The sequence below is a fragment of the Megascapheus bottae genome, chromosome 19 (assembly GCF_031878675.1).
Source record: "Megascapheus bottae isolate mThoBot1 chromosome 19, mThoBot2.hap1, whole genome shotgun sequence".
Taxonomy (NCBI): domain Eukaryota; kingdom Metazoa; phylum Chordata; class Mammalia; order Rodentia; family Geomyidae; genus Megascapheus; species Megascapheus bottae.
Genome location: NC_143527.1, coordinates 196,082 through 219,989, shown reverse-complemented (window position 1 = coordinate 219,989; position 23,908 = coordinate 196,082). Strand labels below are relative to the sequence as shown.

The 23,908-nt window shown below is 42.9% G+C and overlaps 1 protein-coding gene across 2 annotated transcripts; it reads left to right on the top strand.

The window, feature by feature from the left end:
* Nucleotides 1-11: 11 nt before the first annotated feature.
* LOC150049529 (uncharacterized) lies at nucleotides 12-23,213 on the top strand. Of its 2 annotated transcripts, none has more exons than XM_090352935.1 (7): nucleotides 12-77; nucleotides 5,559-5,622; nucleotides 11,808-12,192; nucleotides 13,030-13,201; nucleotides 15,870-16,048; nucleotides 19,918-20,014; nucleotides 22,046-23,213. In XM_090352935.1, exons 2-7 carry the CDS (start codon nucleotides 5,611-5,613, stop codon nucleotides 22,200-22,202), a joined length of 1,002 nt encoding a protein of 333 aa, XP_090209061.1. In that variant the 5' UTR covers nucleotides 12-77; nucleotides 5,559-5,610; the 3' UTR covers nucleotides 22,203-23,213. The 2 variants fall into 2 exon arrangements, with proteins under 2 accessions (XP_090209061.1, XP_090209060.1); XM_090352934.1 differs by having other exon boundaries at nucleotides 23-377.
* Nucleotides 23,214-23,908: the final 695 nt, after the last annotated feature.

Sequence of the window (23,908 nt, the reverse complement as noted above, 5' to 3'; positions counted from 1 at the left end):
ATCCGCGGGCGCAGAGGACGTCAGGCGCGCGCGGTCAGGGAGGTTCCGGAGCCTCTCGGCGTCCTGCTTCCCGCGAGGTGCGAGTCTCCCTCCAGCCTGCTCTGCCGACGGCGCTTCTGGTTCCTCGGCCTTCTCCCCACCGGTCTCCGCAGCCGCCCGCCTCGCCTCGCGCCCCTGCCGAGTCGCGGAGGCCGCGGCGGGGCCACAGCTCCGCACTCCCGGCCTCGCGAAGCTGGGCACTCGCGGCCGCGTTTCGGCGTCCTGTCCCAGCAGCTGTTGGCACCACAGCCCCGAACAGTCTTTCTGAACTAGTTGTTCCGTTTTCCTTTCTTCTTCTTCTTCGTCGGTCCTGGGCTGGTACTCAGGGCCTGGGCGCTGTCCTGGAACACTTTTTTGTTTTTGCTCAAAGCTAGTGCTCTGCCACCGGAGCCACAGCTCCGCTCTGGGTTTTTCTATGTATGTGGTACGGAGGAATCGAACTTGGGGCTTCGTGCGTGCGCGACGAGCACTCTATCACTAGGCTACGCTGCCAACTCTCTTTCTTTCTTTCTTTTTTTTGGGGGGGTGAGGGTGGCGAGGAGGAAGGGAAGTCTTGGGGCTTAAACTCAAGATCCGGGTAGCGCTGTACGGCCTGAGCCACAGCGCACTTCTGGCCTTTTCTGTTTATGTGGTACTAACATGCATGCTAGGCAGGCACTTTACCACTAAGCTACATTCCCAGCCCTTGTTTTTTTTGCTTTTTTGTTTTTTGGCCAGTCCTGGGCCTGAGCTCAGGACCTGAGTACTGTCCTTGGACCACTTCTGGCTTTTTTCTAAGTATATGGTACCGAGGAATCGAACCCGGGTCGTTGTGCATGCTAGGCAAGCACTCTACCACTAGGCCAAACTTCTGGCCCCTCGTTTTCTTTTTAAAATTTTGTTTAAAACGTTATATAGTGTAGTCCGGCCTTCATTTTCACCGTTAGTTTTGTGAATGTTGAGAATACAGGCATGGACCATGGGCTCTGCATTTTGCTTTTTGCTCCCCTTTGTGGCTTTTGCCACATTAATTTGTGTGGGGGTTTTTTTGTTTGTCTTTTGTTTTATGTTGTTTTGGATTCCCTATTTTGTAATATATATGACAGATTCTTTGGCCAAACGTTAGCCAGGCTCCTGATTCTTACTCCTAGGCCTATTTGTACACTTCAATGTAAAATCTAGTTTTAGTGAAAGAACTCTGCTAGGTCAGCAAGAACCATCCTGGTCTCTGAGCAGGCTTCTTTTCTCATCCTCTCTCCCTGATGTGACCTAGGCATCAGTAAATCCCTTCCTTGCTCTTTAAATGCCTACTTCCTCCTGCTGTAGAGGGAGTTGAACTCCTCCCTGCTGTTGGATTTGTAGTCAGTTGCCATGTGTTCCAAGAAATTTCCTTCAACTGTCCCTAGTAGCAGTGACAGTAAGCTTATGAGGACTGATCTCCTATCCCCACCCCTTTAAGTGTCTTGTGTTTCCTGAGCCATCATCCCTTGGCAAGTGACAAGACCAAGTAGGCATTTTAGGAAGGTACTTCTGAAAGTCCTTTACTGTCTATTCCAGGTAACATGAACAGGTCTTGAAACCCACAGTGGTAGTAGCTTTTTCCACTGAGGCCTATGAATTTTAGCCAAAAAATTCATTATGGGTTTTAGCAACAAATAAGAGTCCCTTTCTGTAGAGCAGGCTTGTGATCCAATTTGAATACTTGTGACACTTGTACTTGGGTATATGCTGATAATACATGGGTCCTATCATAGCCAAGCAGGACCATTGGCAATAGTCTCCACTTAAACACACCCAGTGTTCCCCAGCACTATGCATATGCTGGCCACTAGTGAAGATGCCTCCAGTATAACCTCAACTTGATTGCTTTGTATGCTGGAGTGAAAACCTGTGGTATCATCAGCAGTAGGAATTAATCCAGTTCTGGCATGCAGCCATATATTAACACAGGCAATAGCCTCTATGGTGTGGAGAGCCTCAGGAACCTCCTGGCCAACAACTCATAGGAAGGTGGTCCATGCCTGCAAAACAATTTAAAAAATGGAAGGTCACTTTACTTAAAATCTTCAGCTGTTATTTTAAGAAGCATGCAACTTTTGTAGCTATTTTTCATAGTGGATGTGATTATTTTCATATTTGCTTAGTTTATGTTTATTGGTACTAACTACCCTACTATATAGGGTAGGCATTCTTGTTGATTCCCACTTCACCAAGTCAAATGTTACAGTCTTTACTTTTCATACCCTCAGGCAGAGGATACACCCAATTAGGGTGTGCAGGGATGACCCAAGAAGCATATCTACCCTTAGTATGCTTTTTTGCTGGAAAGAAATAGAAATAATGTACTCTCAGCTTTTGTACTTGTTTTGTTCTACCTCTGTATTTAGCTATTATCCTCTGTGTTTGAGGATTGTTATGAATTAGGGTAAGTCCTTTTTGCCTTGGTGTCCACCAGTTGCTATGTGACATTATTAGAAACACAATACATTAAGAGTTTAATATGAGGTCTTCTATTATATATATATATATATATATACACACACACACACATACATACATACATATGCCAGTCATGGGCTTTAGCTCAGTGCCTGAGCACTGCCCTTGGACTTTCTCAAGGCCAGAACTCTACCACATGAGCCTCAGCACCACATCCAGCTTTTTTCTATGTATGTCATACCAAGGAATCGAACCTGGGTTTTTGTGCATGCTAGGCAAGCACTGTACCACTAGGCCAAACTCCCAGCCCCTATAAAATAATATTTTAATGTATCCTGTTGCTTTCTGAGTTCTGGTACAATGCCATGAAAAGTTGGACATATGGGATTCTTCTAACATCTTATAAAACAGGTCTAATTGCTCCTACTTATAAGCCAGAACCCCTCATAGGTGAATTTTTTGAAGCCAGTAAAAAAACGAAGTTCCTGTTCTGTCCCAAAGGTAAAATGATAATAAATTCCACAAACACTGAGCTAATGGTGAACCAGACCACACTTGTGACTTAAGACTTTTTAACTATACAGACCTTCCTTACTCTCAGCTCCTAGTACTCTCTAACCTGAAGCCAATGTCTGCATCCCTGAAGGCAGTGGAAGATGTACTTACTGAAGGGCTGGCTTCTCATAGCTGCCATGGAATAGATTTTTCTCTGTCCCAAAAAGAAAGAAAGAAAGAATGAACGAACTAGGCATGTAGTGATAGAGTGCTTGCCTAACATGCATGAAACCTCAGTACCACATACACAGAAAAAGGTAGAGGTGATTCTGTGACTCAAGTGGTAGAGCACTAGTCTTGAGAAAGTCAAAGGCCAGTGCCCAGGACCTGAGTTCTAGCCCAAGGACTAGAAATAAAAAAGGCAAGAAAGAAACATGAAGCCACTAGTAATAAATTGGTTTTATATATTATTTATATACATATGAAACCAGTGTCAGCTATTTAAAACTTATAACTTTTCAATTTAAATATGTATGTATGTATGCATGCATGCTTGGCAATCAGACACTAGTAGTTCATGTATATAATCTTAGCTGCTCAGAATGCTGAGATCTGAGGATTTTAGCCCAAAGCCAGTCCAGGCATGAAAGTTAACAAGACTTATATCTCCAGTTAGCTAGCAAAAAATGCTGAATTGGGGCTAGGATTATAGCTTAATGATAAGTGCTTGCTTAGCATACATGAAGCCCTAGATTCTTTCATTCCTCAGTACCACATAAACAGAAAAAGGCTGAGATACGAAGATCGTGGTTCAAAGCTAGCCCAGGCATGAAAGTCTGTGAAACTCTTATCTCCAGTTAACCACCAGAAAACCAGAAGTGGTACTGTGGTTCAAGTGGTAAAGCATTATCCTTGTTACTGCAGGACTCAGAGAGAGCACTCAGGCCCAGAATTCAAGCCCCATGACTGACAAAAATAAATTAATTAAAATTAAATGAAGGCCGGGAGTCTGGCCTAGTGGTTAAAGTGCTGGCCTAGCATGCACGAAGACCCGGGTTCGATTCCTTGGTACCACATACATAGAAAAAAAGCCGGAAGTGGTACTGAGACTCAAGTGGTAGAGCTCTAGCCTTGAGAAAGTCCAAGGACAGTGCTCAGGCCCTGAGCTCAAGCCCAGGACTGGCAAAAAAAAAATAAAATTAAATTAAATGAAATATTTCAACTTCAGATTATTCATGACTAATACACAAATGTACAGTTAAGGGTGGAGATGTAGCACAGTGATAAAGTGCTTGTCTAATGTACACAAGACCCTGAACTACAAAAGAAAAAAGCAGATTTTGGGCCGGGAGTTTGGCCTAGTGGTTAAAGTGCTTGCCTAGCATGCATGAAGACCCGGGTTCGATTCCTCGGTACCACATACATAGAAAAAAAGCTGGAAGTGGTGCTGAGGCTCAAGTGGTAGAGCTCTAGCCTTGAGAAAGTCCAAGGATAGTGCTCAGGCCCTGAGCTCAAGCCCAGGACTGGCAAAAAAAAAAAGCAGATTTTGTACACTGTTCTTTCATCTTGCAACCTTGATACACATATATATTTGGGGGGGGGGTCATGGGGCTTGTACTGGGCCTGGATGCTGTCCATGAGCTCTTCAGCTCAAGGCTAACTGCCCTATCCCTGGGCCTGGGTGTTGTCCCTGAGCTCTTCAGCTCAAGGCTACCACCCTACCCCCTTGAGCCAAGCTCAACTTCTCATTTTCTTGAGGTTAATTGGAGATAAGAGTCTCAGGTCCCTTTGTGCCTGGGCTGGCTTTGAACCTTGATCTTCAGATCTCAGCCTCCTGAGTAGCTAGGATTAAAGGCGTGAGCCACCCTTGATCAAGGCTAACCTTGATCTTGTGGATAAGTTTTTTTTAGCTGATTCCTTATGATCTTCACATATCATGCCATCTTAAACAGAAACATTATTGTTTCTTCCTTCCCAATCTAGATGGCTTTTACTTTCGCTCTATTTTTTGCTTAAGTGCCTTGGCTTAAGTATCCTATATAGTTGTAAATAGAAGTAGCTAGAGCACTTGTTCCTGGTTTTAGTAACTAGTCTTGAACCCCCAGTCCCCCTGTCTGAACCTGCTGAATGTTGGGCTTATAAATAGTCTTTCCTGGGGCCCGCAGTTGGACCTAGTGGTAGAATGCTTGCTTAAATGCTTCCCTAGCATGCATGAAGACCCAGGTTTGATTCCTCAGTACCACATACTTAGAAAAAAGCCGGAAGTGGTGCTGTGGTTCAGGTGGTAGGGCTCTATTCTTGAGAAAACCCAAGGACGGTGCTCAGGCCCTGAATTCAAGCCCCAGCACTGGCAAAATAACAATAAAAAGAAATGTAAAAAAAATAGTCTTTATTTCTGGAGTAAGTCTTTTGGAGTTCAGTCTGTTTGTTGCACCTGATCCTGGTACTTCCGGCCCTAAATATAGGAACACTATAGTGCCCTCGGCTCAAAGGTCTACAGAGCAATCAACTGCCAGAACACTGTGTCACAATCATTTATTTGGCTTTCCTTTGAAATAAGCTGTTGGAAATTCATTTTATTTTTCTTTCTGTACCCTATTTTCCAGGTGCTTTAAAAGGCAAAATCTTGAATTTTGAGTCTTGAGTCCATTGAATGCAATGTCAGCAAAGGTAAGTGTTTTAAAAATAAATAAAATTAGCAATCTCTTAAAAGGAAAAAGCCCTCATTTTTAGCTATTTGAACATATCAAGTTAAATAGCATGAGGATAATGTGTATAGCAGGAAGGAATGTTAAACCTGCATTATTTATGCTAGGCAAAGATAAATCTGTAGAAATTCTAATTTTATTTTCCAAGTGAGTGCTTTATCATTTTGTATCTCATGAACTGCAAGAGTTCAGTTGAGTTTTCTTTTGTTTTCTGGACGTGCCCAATTATCAGTAATGTTCACACTGCCCAGAACAGAATACTTGTCCTCTTGATCGCATTATGTAGAAACTATGGAAGAGAAGGAAACGGGATACTAGGAAGTGTCAGGTGCTGTGAAGGAAGAGAACTCAAGAAGGTTGAGTCCAGGGGACAATGCTAGCAGTTCCAAGGTCAGAGCTGGTTTTGCCAATCCTCTGGCCCTCCACAGATGGTTCTTTGGGATAATTTCACACAGGCATTGTTTTCCATTTGGCTTGCTCTCAGACTTCTTTTCTAGTCTATGGTTTACAATAGGTCAAAGTCTGTTGCCTATGGAGCAAGAGGCTGAGGTAGTTAGGGCTCAGGGGCAGTGCTCACAGTTAAAGTCTTATTTCTCCCTGCTGGGCTAACTCTTTTCTCTCATCATCATCATCTTACTACTACTACTACTACTGCTACTGCTACTGCTACCACCACCAGTCCTAAGGCTTGAACTCAGGGCCTGGACACTGTCCCTGAGCTTCGTTTGCTCAAGACTAGTCCTCTGCCACTTGGGCCACAGTGCCAGTTCTGTCTTTTTCTGTTTATGTACTAGCTGAAGAATTGAATCCAGAGCTTCATACATTCCAGGCAAACACTCTACCATTAAGCCACACTTCCAGCCCCTTACTCTTAACATTAGACAATCTCCACCTTTTCCACATGTAGATATAGACATATGACCATGCTGCAGATCTGCAATGAAACAGACACTGACAACAACAGAGTGATGGGAGTGGTGCCTTGGTCACTGGTAGTGTTGGTGTCTTTCACCCTTCAATCAGTGCTGGGAGTAGTCAGAAACACAGACTCAAGCCTGGCACTAGTGGTTCATTCTTGTAACCCTAGCTACTCAGGAGGATGAGATTTGAGTATTGAGGCTCAAAGACAGCCTGTGCAAGAAAGTCTGTGAGACTCTTATCTCCAGGTAACCATTGAAAAGCCAGAAGTAGAGCTATGGCTCAACTAGTAAAGAGTTAGCCTTGAAAGAGAAAAAAAAAAGCCCAAGGATGGCAGTCAGAACCTAAATTTTTGTTGTTGTTGTTGTTTTGTTTTGTTTTTACCAGTCCTGGGGCTTGGACTCAGGGCCTGAACACTGTCTTTGGGCATTCTTCAAGGCTAGTGTTCTACCACTTGAGCCACAGCACCACTTCTGGCTTTTTCTGTGTATGTGGTACCATGGAATCGAACCCTGGGTGTTTGTGCATGCTAGGCAAGTACTCTACCTCCAGGCCACGCTCTTGACCCCAGAACCTAAGTTTAATCACCATGATTGGTGTGTGTGCATGCACATACACACACACACTCACTCACTCATACACCCAAACTAACAAATGCAAGAAAAAAATCCCTGAAGAAATTCCTATGTAAAAATGTTCCTTTTGCCTACCCCCAGTTGCTCATGCCTGTAATCCTAGCTACTCAGGAGGCTGAGATCTGAGGATTGTGATTCAGAGACAGCCAGGGCACTAAAGTCCATGAGACTCTCATCTCCAATTAACCACTAGAAAACTGGAAGTAGCCCTGTGGTGCAAGGGGTAGGGTGGTAGCCTTGAGCTGAAGAGCTCAGGGACAATGCCCAGGTCCAGAGTTCAAGACCCACAACCAACCAAAATATTTTAAAAATAAAAATAAAAGCCTTCTCTTCAGGGGCCCGGAGCGTAGCCTAGTAGCAGAGTACTTGTGTAGTATGCATAGAGCCCTGTGTTCAATTCCAGTACCACATACACAGGAAAAGCCGGAATTGGCACCTGTGGTTCAAGTGGTAGACTGTGAGACTTGAGCAAAAAATACCTAAGGCCAAAGAGTACAAGAGCGAGGACTCAATAACTGCATACCCAAAGCTATGGACATGGTAATGGAAATACAAACATAACTATATAGACATAAAAACCTATGACTCTATAGACATAATGTTTTATTTCATAAATTAATGTTTCTATGACATACAAACCCTTAGCCTAATTGTGTTTAAGTTCTAAATACTAAGTCCCAGTGATTGTAAATAGTTTCCCTCCTTGAACACTTGTATGTTAAACTTGTCATTTAAAATATGATGTAAAAATCAACATTAATAAATTCTTTTAAAAAATAAAATAAAATATGACATTTCTATAATGAACTACAAAAAAAATACCTAAGGGCAGTGCCCAGACCCTGAGTTCAAGCCCCAGGACTAGCAAAAAAAAAAAAGTTCTCTTCAGCATAATGTGATGGAGGGTACCTTAAACCCAGCACTAAGGAACCAGAGGTAGGAGGAACTGCAATTCTAGGCCTGCTTAGGCTACACATAAAAAGAACACAAGTGTTCTCTTCATGAAATGACCAGGAAGCAAACCTTGGAAGCATCCTATTGATTTTTAAAGTTTTATTTTATTATTATTAATTATGGAAATTTCACTTCCATAATTATGTATGCATCTTGATCAGGTACTCATTGCAACGTTCTCCCCATTTTTCTCTTACAGTCCCTGTCCTCAAATTATGTAGTTCAGTAATGACTATTTGCTTACCCTTCCTTCATTTGTGGGCTCCGCAACATGTTTCAGCTTCCTGGTAGTCATTAGTTATTCAGAGAAGTTAGACCATTGGATTCCTCCCATAAGTAAACCACCCTTTAGTCAGTGTGTGTGTGTGTGTGCATAAAACCCCGAATATATTATCATAGATGTTCGTGTTTTAGACTTGCACATATAAGAGAAAACAGACTGTTTGTCTCTCTGAGCTGACTTACTTCACCTAACTTATAGGTTCATCTTTTCCCTGAAAATTACGTTATATTCTTTCTGATAAATGAGAAAATTATGTTATATGTAGTGTGTATATATATACATTATATATAATGTATGCAAAATACAAATTTATATTTTTTTTCGTGATCCACTCATCCATTGTAGGATATCTGGGCTGTTCCCATAACTTAGCTATTGTCAATAGTGTAGTGATGAGCATGGATGTGCAAGTGTCTTTTTTTTTCCCCATGGGGCTTGAACTCTGCTTTGGCACTGTCCCTGAGCTCTTCAGCTCAAGGCTAGTACTCTACCACTTGAGTACAATTAACTGGTGGTTAATTGTAGAGAAACATCTCACAGACGTTTGTGCCAGAGCTGGCTTTTAACCACAATCTTTAGATCTCTGCCTCCAAGTAACCAGGATTACAGGTTTCAACCTCTGGCACCTGACAAGTGTGTACTTAAAATATTCTGAGTTTATACACATGAGCAATACCACTGGACCAAACTAAACTTTTGCATAGTAGTTTTTTTTTTTTTTTTTTTGCCAGTCCTGGGCTTGAGCTCAGGGCCTGAACACTGTCCTTGGACTTTCTCAAGGCTAGAGCTCTACCACTTGAGCCTCAGCACCACTTCTGGCTTTTTTCTATGTATGTGGTACCGAGGAATCGAACCCGGGTCTTCATGCATGCTAGGCAAGCACTTTAACCACTAGGCCAAACTCCCAGCCCCGAGCATAGTAGTTTTTTTGTGTTGTTGTTCTTGTGTTTTGTATTGTTTTGGTTTTGTTTTTGCTTGTTGGTTGTGGGGCTTGAACTTGAGGCCTGAACTCTTTTGCTCAAGGCTCCACTTTGAGCCACAGCTCCACTTCGATTTCTAATCGTTAATTGGAGATAAAAGAGTCTCATAGGCCTTTACTACATGGGCTGGCTTTGTACCATGATCCTCAGGTCACAGCTTCTTGATTAGCTAGGATTACAGATGTGAGCTACCAGTACCTGGCTTGTTTAGTTTTTGAAGAATCTCTAAACTGCCTTCCAGAGTGGTTGTACTAATTTACATTCTCACTATTTCTTTTTCCCTATATCCCACCAGTGTTTATTATTGTCTGTACTGTAACAGAGATTCAGTGTCTAAATATGGATGTCCAGTTTTCCCATCATCATTCTTTGGGAAAAAGGCTCTTTTTTCCAATGTGTATATATGGCTCCCTTGTCAAATATCAGATGACTGTAAGTTATATGGATTTATTTCTGGGTCTTCCAGTGTATTCCATTGGTCTTCAGACCTATTTTTATGCCAATACCAAGCACTGGTACTGTAGTAAAGTTTGCAGTCTGGAATTGTGATACCTCCAGTGGTCTGCCCAGATTTACCTTGGTTATTTGGGGTCTTCTGTGAATTTTTTATTGTTTTCTCTATTTTGGTGAAAAATGACATTAGAGTTTTCATGGGCATTGTATTGAATTTGTAAATTAGCTTTTGCAATAAGACCATTTCACCACATTAATTCTGCTGATTCATGAGTATGGGAGATCTTTCCACTTTCTGGTGTATTCTTTGATTTCTTTCTTCAGAGTTTTATAGTTTTCACTATAGATGTTCTTTGCTTTCTTGTTTGGTTTATTCCTAGATTTTTAATTTTTTTTATTTTTAGGCTATTGCAAATGGAGTTGTTTTCCTGATTTCTCTCTGTGTCAGTTCCTTGTTGTTATACAGAAAAGCTACTGATTTTTGTGAATTAATTTTATATCTTACTACTTTACCAAAGTTATTAATCATGTCTAGAAGCTTAGGGATGGAGTCTTTGACAAAATACCTTTGATTGGTTCAAACACAACATTTCATTTGCATAATTAGAGGTAGTGCAAATTTAAGAAGATTGTTATGAATAGAGACAGGTATATTTGTTCCTTCCCTTCTGTCTTTACAAGTAGCTATAATACAACATCATGACGTATTGAGAATTATACTCTTTGCTGTCCTCAGGCACTTCTCTATGAGCTAACTGCCCTAGCCGAAGTGCCTGGTCTTACCTCTCACAAAATACTGTTCATCTCTATAGGTTTGTGACTGTTTCCCTGTAGGATCCCACTTTTTTTTTTTTTGCCAGTCCTGGGCTTGAGCTCAGGGCCTGAGCAATGTCCTTGGACTTTCTCAAGGCTAGAGCTCTACCACTTGAGCCTCAGTACCACTTCCGGCTTTTTTCTGTGTATGTGGTACCAAGGAATCGAACCCGGGTCTTCATGCATGCTAGGATCCCACTTTTTTAGGGAGTGCTCCATGGTGGGGAAAAATTTGGACTTAAAAAGTGAAGTTTGCCTCCTCGACAGTTGCATACATAAATTATCCTGGAACTTAATGATTTGGATGATAATAAATCACAGTTCTTTTTTTTTTTTTCCGTCATGGGGATTGAACTCTGGGTCTGGGCATTGTTCCTGTGCTCTTCAGCTCAAAGCTATGACCTTACCCCTTGAGCCACAGCGCCACTTCCAGTTTTCTAGTGGTTAACTGGAGATAAGAGTCTCGGACTTTAGTGCCTACGCTGGATTTGAACTGTGATCCTCAGATCTCAGCCTCCTGAGTAGCTAGGATTACAGGTGTGAGCCACCACATCTGGCACATCACAGTTCTTGAGATCTGAAAATCAAGGTGGTCTCACTGGACGATTCTGGCTCAGGGTCTTAAGGCTGCAATTCAGATGTTAGCTAGAGCTGCTATGATCTCCAGTCCCACACAGCTGTTGGCTGGCCTCAAATGGCTTCCAGTTTACCATATGGATTTCTGCATAGACCTCTGCATAGGGTAGTGTCTGAACACTCCACAGAAACAGAGACAGAGGAAGAGACAGGGAAAGCAAGTAAGGGAACAAGAAAACTCAAGATGAAAACCTGCCCCGTGATGCTAAAGAGAAGTAGCCACTCCCTTTGCTGGGCAGATTGCCTGGAGGGGCCTTGCAGGTCATCTCTAAGGGCAGATTAAGGGCAGAATACCTGCACAAAGTAGGAGGAGGAGATTATAATGAGACATCAGTGTTGGGGTTCTGGGCCTGGAACTTATCTAGGAAATGGATACATTCTAGTCTAGATTTAGAGAATCTATGAGAGCAAGCATGCATATAGAATTCCCACTGATTCTTCCTTGATTGTGGATGTTGTATCCTACATTCTGCAGGAGGCAGGAGACCAGGATTTGCCTGGGGTTTTGGTGTCAGAGTTTGAAGGACTACGTGGCATATGTGAGGATCACCTTGGAGAGCTGCAGAAGTACTTCAGCCTCATTACCATGGAAGAGTTTTTGAAAAATAAAGCCAAACTCAGTCAAAAGATCAAAGCTATATATATATGGGGTGGAAGGCCAGTGATCAGCCGGGAGCTCCTCCTGAGCCTGCCATCCCTGAAGCTTATTGCCAGTGCAGGCGTAGGTTTGGATCACCTGGACCTGCCACTCATCGCCAGCTGTGGTGTGAAGGTGGCCAACACCCCAAGTGCAGTATGCAGCCCCACAGCAGACCTGGGAATGGCCCTGTTGCTGGCCTCAGCTCGCAGGGTGGTAGAAGGTAAAAAATCTTGTTGTGGCAAGGTATTAATAATATATATGTTAAAATAATTTTAAAGTATACAGTCAGGTCTCTTCAAATAGCATGCTCTGACTTCTTTATATGGGCATGTAGATCTTCCTATTTGTAGTCATTCCCATTTGTGTGCAGCTTCTGTCCCTGTTAAAGTCCAGGACTTGGAAAATTCCATCCAAAGTAGTCTCTGTGGCCGGGAGTTTGCCTAGCATGCACGAAGACTGGGGTTCGATTCCTCGGTACCATATACACAGGAAAAAGCCAGAAGTGGTGCTGTGGCTCAAGTGGTAGAGCTCTGGCCTTGAGAAAGCCCAAGTACAGTGCTCAGGCCCTGAGCTCATGCCCAGGACTTGCAAAGGAAACAAACAAACAAAAATAACCAGACTTTTTCTGGGTGGGCAACAAATGTACCCCCAAAACAGATGATACCAGAAATCCTTCTGATTGTGATAATGTTTTTTGTTTTTTTTTTTGCCAGTCCTGGGCTTGTGCTCAGGGCCTGAGCACTGTCCTTGGACTTTCTCAAGGCTAGAGCTCTACCACTTGAGCCTCAGCACCACTTCCGGCTTTTTCTATGTATGTGGTACCGAGGAATTGAACCCGGGTCTTCATGCATGCTAGGCAAGCACTCTATCACTAGACCAAACTCCCGGCCCCTATGTTTTAAAGCATTCTCTGAGAATGGTGTGGTTTTGTTTTGAGAAGCTCCTGTTTATTCCTGTCTTTGGAATCTAGAGCAAGAATGTACATGGTCTGTAGCATTAGCCTGGCTCTCTGTCCTATTGGTGCTATTTCCCCAGCTTATTCTGCTTTGTGTCTCAGGTCACAAGCTGGCTGTTTCACCATGCACAGAAGAATTCCCTATAAACTGGATGGGGCAAGATGTATCAGGTGCCACTCTGGGGATAGTTGGCATGGGCACTATTGGCTATAAGATTGCTCAAAGGGCCAAAGCCTTTGAAATGAAGATTCTGTATCACAACAGGAACCGCAGGTAAGACTAAGAAAGTAGAATCTCAATTGATTTAGCAGAGCTTTGGCCAGTTCCCTTCAACATGGCCAGTGTTTATCTTCAGCTTCGATATAGCCATATTCTTCTTCTCTAATAGGGACTTGTGAAGAATTAGTCTAGACATTCTAACAATTCTCCAGAAATGCAGTCTGACTTATTTTTTTCTTTGCAAATATTTGTATTGTTATTATGAAGGTGATATACAGAGAGATTACAGTTATGTAAGTCAAAGCGTACATATCTTAGCCAGGCGTGGTGGCTCATGCCTGTAATCCTAGCTACTCAGGAGACTGAGATCTGAGGATCGAGGTTCAAAGCCAGCCCCGGCACAAAAGGACCTGAGACTCTTATCTCCAATTAACCTCTAGAAAATAGGAAGTGAGGTTTGGCTTAAGGGTAGGGTGGCAGGCCAGGAATTTGCCTACCATTCACAAAGGCCTGGGTTCGATTCCTTGGTACCATGATGGTAGAAGTGATGGTGTGGCTCAAGTGGTAGAGCTCTAGCTTTCAGAAAAGTTCAAGGACAGTGCTCAAGCCCTGAGTTCAAGCCCCACAACTGGTAAGAAAAAAAAAAAAAGGGTGGTCGCCTTGAGCTGAATAGCTCAGGGACACAGCACCCAGGCCGAGTTCAAGCTCCATGACCCACAAAAAAAAAAAAAAAGAAAGAAAGAAAGAAAGAAAAAAAAATAAAGAGTACATATCTTGTGGACAATGTCACCCCCTCCCTCATTCTCTCCCAGTTTTTCCCTCCCATCCCCACCCACAAGTTGTATGGTTCATTTTCAACATAGTGTTTAGTTAGTACCCCTGCTGCATTTGTTCACCATTTCTGTTCTCCCCCACCCTCCTAAAGACAGACATGAACAAAAAAGTAAAAAGGAAACAAAAACAACAAAGAAAAAAAACATTTCCTGAAGTTCTCAAGGCTACTTACTGTCCTACCCTGGAGCCAAGCCCCACTTCCCATTTTTTAGAGGTTAATTGGAGATAAGAGTCTCAGGTCCTTTTGTGCTGAGCTTGCTTCAAACCTTGATCCTCAGATTTCAGCCTCCTGAGTAGCTAGGATTACAGGCATGAGCCACAGCGCTTGGCTCAATAAATATTATTTTATGTAATCATAAGCAAATAGACATTGCACCTTTGTATTTTTTGTGTGCGACTACCTAAAGTCCTGTATAATTTATCATGTCCTGGCATATTTTAGATCTTGCTTACCACATATGAGAGAAAAAATGTGCTGTTTGTCTCTCTGAGCTTGGCTTACCTCACTTAAGATAGTCTGACATTTTTTTTTTTTTTTGCCAGTCCTGGGCTTGATCTCAGGGCCTGAGCACTGTCCTTGGACTTTCCTCTAGGCTAGTGTTCTACCCTGAGCCACCACACCACTTCTGGCTTTTTCTATGTATGTGGTACCGAGGAATCGAACCTGGGTCTTGGTGCATGCTAGGCAGGCACTCTACTACTAGGCCAAACTCCCGGACCGGTCTGACATTTTTTTTTGCCAGTTCTGGAGTTTAAACTCAGGGCCTGGGCACTGTCCCTGAGCCTCTCTGTACTTAAGGCTAGTAATTTACTACTTGAGCCATAGTGCCACTTCCAGCTTTTTCTGTTCATGTGGCACTGAGGAATCGAACTGAGGGCTTCATGCATGCTAGGCAAGTACTCTACCACTAAGCCACATTCTCAGCCTTGGTCTGACTTCTTGTGTAGTAAATTTCAATAGAAATAAAAGAGGCTTTAACTTGTCTACACAGTGAGTTCTTTGAATTTCCAAAGTGGCTTTTGTTGCCAAGAGACATCCACACTCATTGAGCTGCGGTTAATGCCATGGTGCATGCAATGCCTTGCTGTAAGGTTTCTGAGACCTGAACAGTTCTCTAGCTTTCCCTGGACTGTCTAGCAGAACCTGTGGCATGTTTGTTGGTATCTTAATAGTCCTGCTTAATAGGACCCAAAAAGACAAGCAGCTTTGGGGTCTCCTACAGTTCCTGCTCCCATCTTCACTGGCTCTCAGGGTACCATTCAGCTTAGGTACTTCACAGGCTTATCATAGTCAAGGCCCAAGCTGACCCCTGAACTTCTGCCCCCAACTAATATTACCTCCTTCAGTTAGTGTTGCTCATTTCTGTATATGGCTCCCATCCATTTCACCCCTCAGGCTCTCATCTCTCATGATCCAACTCCCCATCCTAGTGACTCATCTACAAGACAGTTCACGAACCATCCTGGTTAGGCTGCCCTCTACCTTTACCTGAATATAGCACCCCGTCCTCTCCTGAGCATAGGGCCATCCATGCCTTATCTGGACTTAGGATCCTTATCTCTTACCTAGACTCAGCACCCTTTTGTCCTTAAGCGTTTTGTGTTCAAGGCTAGTGCTCTACCATTTGAGTCTCAGCTCTACTTCCAGTTTCTTAGGGAGTAGCTAATTGGAGATAAGAGTGTCACAGACTTTCCTGCCCAGGCTGGCTTCAAACTGCAATCCTTAGATTTCAGCCTCCTCTGTAGCTAGGATTACAGGTATCAGCTACAAATGCCTGGATTTTTGCATAAATTATTTACACAAAGACTTTTCATTGTTATATTTTCATGCATGCATATAAAGTACTTTCATCAAAGTTTATCCTCAAGAATATGATTTTCCTCATAGGAAGATGGAGGAGGAAGAAGCAGTTGGGGCTATTTACTGTGAGAGGCTGGATGACCTGCTGCAACAGTCTGACTTTGTGATGTTGGTCTTGAGCTTGACACCCCAGACCCAGGGACTGATTGGGAGACGGGAACTACAGCTGATGAAGCCAAGCGCTGTGCTCATCAACATTGGCAGAGGTACAGTACCATTCTGTTTTTAGACAGAATGGCTGGGAAACAAGGCCAGCAGGGCATTCAGCTCTGCCTTATGCGTGTCGTGACCTGCTCTCTCCTTTTTTTTTTTTAACCTGTATGGCCACCAAGATTTTATTTAAAAAATCTACTCCGATTGATAACTATTAAGCAGGTGAAGTAATTCACCAATAGGCAAGTAATATGATGCAACACAGTTTATTGATTTAACATAGCTTAGCAAAGTTAACACAGTTACTATGTTCTAGTCCTAATTCTATCCTGCCTATCCAACACACCCCGCTGGACTCACCTCTCTGACATCTCTTCGTCCTGAAGTTGAACAGGGCCTGCCCGACAGTTGTTGGACACAGTTCCAAGTCCTGTTGCCGGGAAGCTCTAAAGCTGCACAATGAGTCTCAGTCCTCGTTGGTCGTCTTGGACAAGGAGCAGCTCCTGCAGGCCAAAGATCCTTGAACCACAGTCTCGGTTAAGGACAGCAGAAATGCTGCCCCTCATTTTAAGTTCTTTGCTTATATTAGTCCTTGGCTAGTCCTCTCTGGCCCAAACTCCTTGCTTGATTTGGGTTGGTTACACCCTGGCCCAAACTCCTTCTTGCCTGATTCTAATTAGTTATGCCTAGAAAAGTATCTTTCTGATTGGTTGTGCCCAGGAGGGATGTGTTGGTGTCTTACTCTATCTCCTATGGCCAGGTGTCTGGGCTCTAAGCCATTTTACATTATCTTGTGTGACTGGGTGCTGGCTATTTCCATGGTTACTCCCATATGCCTTGTTCTAGTGGTTTTATCTCTTATGGCCACATGCTCTTAAATACAAGTTGGCACTGACAGTGTAATTCCTTAAGTATTTTAGCTGTATTTAATGCCATTGTTTTTCATTCTAATCATATTCATTATGCTGGTATTTTCACATCATATTCATTATGTTAGTATTTTCACAGTATTTTTATTATGTTAGTATTTTCACATCATTACCCCCTGTTTTACCTTCACATCTTTATGCTCATAACAGTAACAGATGAAGGAAGGAAATTTTACATTCTACTTAGAAATAGTTCTGCTTTTAGTCTTTAAGTTACTTTGAGCCTCAAGTTACTTATGGGATATTTTATTTGTTCAGGATGAGATGTGTCCCACTTTAGGTTTTGTTTGTTTGTTTTGTTTTTGTTGTTTCATTAGTTGTGGGGCTTGAACTCTGGGACTGGGCACCATCCTGAGCTCTTCAACTCAATACTATGCTCTACCACCTGAGCCACAGCAACACTTCTGGTTTTCTAGTGATTAGTTAGAGATAAGAGTCTCAAGGACATTCATGCCTGGGCTGGCTTCGAACAACAATTCTTGGACTTCAGCCTCCTGAGTGGCTAGGATTACAGATGTGAGCCACCAGTACCCCAGGTTGTGTCCCAGTTTTATTCTTTGGGGTAATCTTTTTTTTTTGCCAGTCCTGGGGCTTCACCTCAGGACCTGAGCACTGTCCTTGGGCTTTCCTCAAGGCTAAAGCTCTACCACTTAAGCCACAGCACCACTTCTAGCTTTTTCTATGTATGTGGTACTGAGGAATCGACCCAGGGCTTCATGAATGCTAGGCAAGCACTCTACCACTAGGCCAAACTCCCCACCCTCTTTGGGGTAATTAATCTTATGGGAATGAATTTTTTGAGTGGTCATTTTTTAAAAAGATTCAGTGTTACTTTGGTTAGGGGGCACTTACATGGCTGGAAGTAGAAGACTCTACTGTAAACAGGTCTTAAGATAGGCAAGGTATGGAATTTAGTAAGAGAGATGATGATCTTTTGAGCCAGTGTAGTGGTGCATAAGAAGACAGAAGCCAAAGACAGGTATCCAGGCAACGTGCCTTTACTTTGTGGGGAGCCAGAGGACATGGTATGAGGCCTGTCACTGCTAACAGCCTGTGTGCTTCTCAGTTGAGTTCTCTCATTTGCATAAAATGAAGCCTTGTAGGCCAGTCTAGTATTTTGAGAGTTGTATAAAAACCTGTACCTTCCGGGCCAGGAGTTTGGCCTAGTGGTAGAGTGCTTGCCTAGCATGCACAAAGACCCGGGTTCGATTCCTCGGTACCACATACATAGAAAAAAGCTGGAAGTGGTGCTGAGGCTCAAGTGGTAGAGCTCTAGCCTTGAGAAAGTCCAAGGACAGTGCTCAGGCCCTGAGCTGAAGCCCAGGACTGGCAAAAAAAAAAAAAAACCTGTACCTTCCATGTAATAGTACACATTATATGTTTTCAGAAACATTGAGGCTTGGTAAGCATGGTATTAAAAAAAAAACAAACATGAGAACAGATCAGCATCTGGTGATCTGTCACCCTTTTTTCAGTAGGCCAGGTTGCCCCCTTCTTTCCAACAACCTCATTGGTCAAGTGAAGGAATACTAGTTCTGTCCTTGAAGCAGTGTTTCTTGGACAGTTTGCAGACAGGACTGTGGGCTCTTTACCAAATCTCAGCCAGTGCTGCTGAAACATCATACTGGATTTGTTGTTGTTGTTATTGTTTTAACAGGACACCTCCAACTTTACTTATTATGTCATGTAAAGAAAAGACCAGGGTTTTTTTTGCTGTAAAGACAAATTTTCACAGACAGACATTGACATCAAGTAGGACAATATTATTGAAGAAGTCTGTGACCATGGTGGTAGGAGCTGACATTTCTAGGACCTACTGCATAAATGTCCAGGTACCATTCCAAGAATTGCACCTGTATTAGGGTAATTTGAATCCTCATGACAGTTCTGTGAGTTAGGTAATGTTGTTAATATTTTGCTTTTTAAAATATTTGTATATTGTCATCATGCTATTTTTTTTGTCGGCCATGGGGCTTGAACCCTGGGCCTAGGCATTGCCCTGAGCTCTTCAGCTACAGCTCTGCCCTTTGAGCCACAGCACCACTTCGTTTTTTGGTGGTTAATTGGAAATAAGAGTCTCAGGGACTTTAGTGCCTAGGCTGGCTTTGAATTGTGATCCTCAGATTTCACCCTCCTGACTAGCTAGGATAATAGGCATGAGCCCCCACACCCAGCTTCAATCATGCTATTTTAGTTGAAGTCATTCATGCGTTGTTTGCATTGCTCAGGATCATTTGTTTAAGCAAGAAATTTGAATTGAGGGACTTCTGTATGCAGTCTACAGAGTGTACCACTAAGACGTATCTCCAGCCATTACTTAGTTTTTATTTGTTGTTGTTTTGTGCCAGTCCTAAGGCTTGAACTCAGGACCTGGACACTGTGCCTAAGCTTTTATGCTGACGGCTAGTGCTCCACTACTTGAGCCACAGTTCTACTTCTGGCTTTTGGTGGCTAAATGAAGATAGGCGTCTCATGTACTTTCCTGCTCAGCTGGCTTCAAACCACAGTCCTTAGCTCTCAGCCTCTTGAGTAGTTAGGAGGATTATAGGTGTAAACTACCAGCTCTTGTTTAGTTTATAAATGCAAGTGTGAAATTGGAATCTCTGTTTCCTCATTCAAACCCTGTGGTGGGGATTTGAGATAGGATATGGACCCAGGCTGTGGTCAGACAGGAGCTCAGATCCGGGAATGATGGTGGGCAAGTTTGTAACCTATGAGCTTTAGTTTCCTCATCTGCACTATAAGCCAACCTTGGGGGTTACTTGAGAGTTTATAGAGAATGTACATGGATGGCTCAGTTTTCTTACTAGCTTAGCTTGGGCCTAGTTTTGTTACATCTGTAGATGCATCAGGCCCTGTAAAGACCATACATTCATACTCTGGCTATCTTTAAACATGTTACTGAAAGAAAATGAAGATGTGTTTGAAACTACAACTAATGTGACCAGAAGTTCTTTCGTTTGTGTTAATAACAGGGTTGTGTTTCAATTCAGGTTTAGTAGTTGACCAGGATGCCCTGGTAGAAGCTCTGAAGAATGAGGTCATTAAAGCTGCAGCACTAGATGTGACTTACCCAGAGCCCCTGCCAAGGTAACAGGACCAGATGAACTTCGTGTTTCCTCTGCTGCTTCTGCTGGCATAACAGCCATGTCCCCTCAGCCCAGAACTGAGGAACATTGCTTCTGTCTGCCAGCCCACACTGTCAGGTGTAGCTGACTTTCCTGCTACTAGTTAGCATCTCTCAGATGCTAGATGTCAGGGCCCCAGATGCAAAAACCCACAGGTTCTCATTCCATGAATCAGAGCAGTCTCACATTCACTGTTCTGGCACCATGGAATGGAGTTAGCTATTTTCTTTCAAAAGGCTTCATGTTTTTACTGAGTTTCTTCATCATATCATGTTTGATGCTAAATATTCCTACACACTTTGATTACAGCTATGTAAATACAGCACTTTAGATCTTAAGATCCTGTGGAAATATATTCTTTCTCTTGTTTGTTTAGCATTCCTGGGGTTTGCACTCTGGACCTTGTGATTGCTATGTAAACACTGTACCATTTCCTCCTATTTCATATTATAAGCTTATCCTAACACACACACACACACACACACACACACACACACACACACACACACACACAGTTTTCCTGATTCAAAGTGTATGTGAGTAGGAGGGGGGGTAGTAATGGAGTTTGAACTCAGGGCCTAGGGTTACAGGCATATCCTAACACATAAACACATACACAGACACAGAGTTTGATCCAGGAAGGCTTTTTTTTTTTGCCTGGAGCTTGAATTCCTGGAGCTTGTCCTTGGGCTCTCGTCAAGGTTAGTGCTCTACCACTTGAGCCACAGCACCACCTTTGGCTTTTTCTATGAATATGGTACCAAGGAATCAAACCCAGGTCTTTGTATCTGCTAAGCAAGCACTCTACCACTAGGCCACACCCCTGGTCCCCAGGAAGGCTTTTTATGTATGTATGATAATGTGTTTGAACTCGGAGCCTGCATTTGTAAGGCAAGAACTCTACCATTTGAGTCACACACTAGCTGGGGATGGATCCCAGGACCCTGGGTATAGTAAGGTATTATATATTGAGATACATCCTCCAGCTTGCTGTGTATTGACCTATTGAGTCAATTTATTATGACTAGAATCTTGGTTCTGTCACTAAGTAAACTAGATTGTGTGTGTGTGTGTGTGTGTGTGTGTGTGTGTGTGTGTGTGTGCATGGATTAGTGCTTGACTTCAGCGCTTGGATGCTGTCCTTTAGGCTTTATCCCTCAAGGCTGATGCTCTACCACTTGAGTCAGGGCTCCACTTCTGCTTTTTCAGATACTGTAACAATATTAGAATAACTAAGGGGCAACAAAAGAGAAATAACATAGTACATTAAGAACAACATTCACTCATTATATAGCTCTTGTTTCCATGTCCTAGAGGTCCTTTCATTTAGCCTCATCCTATATGGCCCTATGTATTTAGGTTTTGAGCTATTGTAATCCTCTGCTAGGAGAGTCCAAGTGTTGTACTACCTATTACAAATGAGGGAAACCATTGAGCCTATGTTCCTTTGGGTCTGGCTTGCTTCATTTAATATGATTTTTTCCAAATCTTTCCATTTCCTTAAAAATGGGGCAATGTCATTCTTTCTGATGGCAGCATAGATTCCACTGTATATAAATACCACATCTTGTTGATCCAGGCTGACTTCTTATCTCTTGCCTTTCTCTTGGAAGAGAGTCTCCTTTAACCAGCTAATTTTAATTAATAAGACTTTTCCTCCTGAATGCTACTCCTTATTAAAAGCGAATTCAGCTTGTGCCATAATGACCAGACCAGACCTTTGCTGGTTAGATCAATCCAAATCTCTTTGCTGATATTACCACCATGAATAGTGCTGTTTGTACTATTTGCCATTAGAGTACACATTTAGAACCCAAAATCCCGGGTCTCCAAGACCAGGGTTGGATGAGTGGTTGTGGCTACACATAGGTGCAGTTGAGTGTGAGTGCACCTGAGACCTGCCCTGTCTCAGGTAGTTCCTGGGAATGAAACCAGAGTATAAGGTTAAAGAGGCCAACTCTCTCCTAACAGTTTTCATCACTCCATATTTCAGGGAGCATCCTTTGTTGAAACTGAAGAATATCATTCTGACGCCTCATATTGGGAGTGCAACTCATCAAGCCAGACGACAAATGATGGAAAATTTGGTTGGAAGCATCCTGGCTTCTCTCAGTGACCTTCCCATTCCTAATGAAGTGGTGCTTAAATGATTCATGCGAACTGAACATTCCTGGGATGAAAACATGGCAGATTAAAATGGAAAAAAAACCTATATCTTTCTGTATTTTGTATGATACACTCATCATGTAGATTAATTTGATACTGCTGAGATGGAAATGCTTGAAGAGCAGTAGTAATAAACTGGGCATTGTGGTTCACACTTGTAATACGAGCTACTCAGGAGGATAGAGGTTTTTGGTCAGAACAAGCAGAACTTCTCAAAACCTCCATTCATTCGATTGTTAGTGCAACAGGTCTCTTGGGCCTCTCGATATCGTTAATGTTACAGGTGCCTTGCTCAGCATGCTCTTCTAGGCAACACTAGACCCAATTAATGAGGCAGTAATTAATCAGATTCCACCTCCTGTTACCTTGGAGATGGCCCTCTTTTAGGGCAGGTATAACCATATAAGGCAGCAAGATCTCCTTAGAGTGACCTTTAGGCCTGAGCAGCTGCAAGACCCCTTATCTATCTCTTTGGGCAGTTGCCATAAATCCTAGCTACCATGATGAAATTCTAAGCCTTCAGTGTCCACACCAGGTCCCTGCCTCCTAGGGTGTGTGTGTTGGGGGGGGGGAGGTCACTAGATTATAAGTAGTGCTTCAGTCAAAGACAAGCACTTTTTCTTCCTGCGAAAATTGGCCTTGTCAGTGTCTGTTGGGAGCTGGAGTGTGGAGTCAGGCTGGCCCATCAATCTGCATCACTGAGTAAGATAACAACACAAAGAAATGAGATGTCATGGAAAACAACTTGTACCATGACGCCATGCCTATGAACTTTGAGCTACGTCAACTGTATTGTGAACTTCCTGGCCTTATTGCTTGTTACTTCTTGCTTGATTGATCTGAGACTTGATTTTTATTTTGTACAAAAGTAACCCCTGGTAGTTTTCTGCTTTTAGGGCAGTCTGTAAGACTGGATTTAGAAATAAAAGGGGCTACAGTCTTAAGCTCACAGCCTTCTTAGGCTGCTGACTTGGGCTGTAGTCCTCCCAACCCCATCTTTTTCTTGTCTTCTTCTTTTCCAGCTCCTCACCCCCTAAATAAGGAATCCCCATTCGCTGCCGGCTGGCTCTGGCAAGTGTCTCTGCTGGCATAAACTTTTTTTTTTTTGTTCTAGGTTGGAGTTGAATCTTACAGTGGTGGTATAAACTTATCATTCTAGCTACAATGTAAAGCATAAATAGGAGGACTGTGGCCAGGAGAGCCCAGACCAAAAGCAAGACCCTATCTCAAAAATAACCAAAGCAAAAGGGTTTAGGCATAGCCCAGGTGGTATAATGCTTGTCTAGTAAGCATGATGCTGAGTTCTAACTCTAGTACTTCTGAAACAAAGAATAGTAATAATAGAATATTTACTGCTTTACTTCTGTTATCTAACTTCATCCTCAAGACAGCTCCTGAAATTCATTGTTCCTTTTCTATGGGTCCAACCTTCAAACAGATTTAAATAAAAACCCTAGGCTTGGGGCCGGGAGTTTGGCCTAGTGGTAGAGTGCTTGCCTAGCATGCACAAAGACCTGGGTTCGATTCCTCGGTACCACATACCGGCAAAAAGCCGGAAGTGGTGCTGAGGCTCAAGTGATAGAGTGCTAGCCTTGAGAAAGTCCAAGGACAGTGCTCAGGCCCTGAGCCCAAGCCCAGGACTGGCAAAAAAAACAAAACAAAACAAAACAAAAAACCCTAGGCTTGGTTT

Coding starts and splice junctions, on each gene's coding strand:
- LOC150049529 (XM_090352935.1), top strand. Junction 13,202..15,869: donor TATCACAACAGGAACCGCAG/GTAAGACTAAGA, acceptor TTTTCCTCATAG/GAAGATGGAGGAGGAAGAAG. Junction 20,015..22,045: donor TACCCAGAGCCCCTGCCAAG/GTAACAGGACCA, acceptor TCCATATTTCAG/GGAGCATCCTTTGTTGAAAC.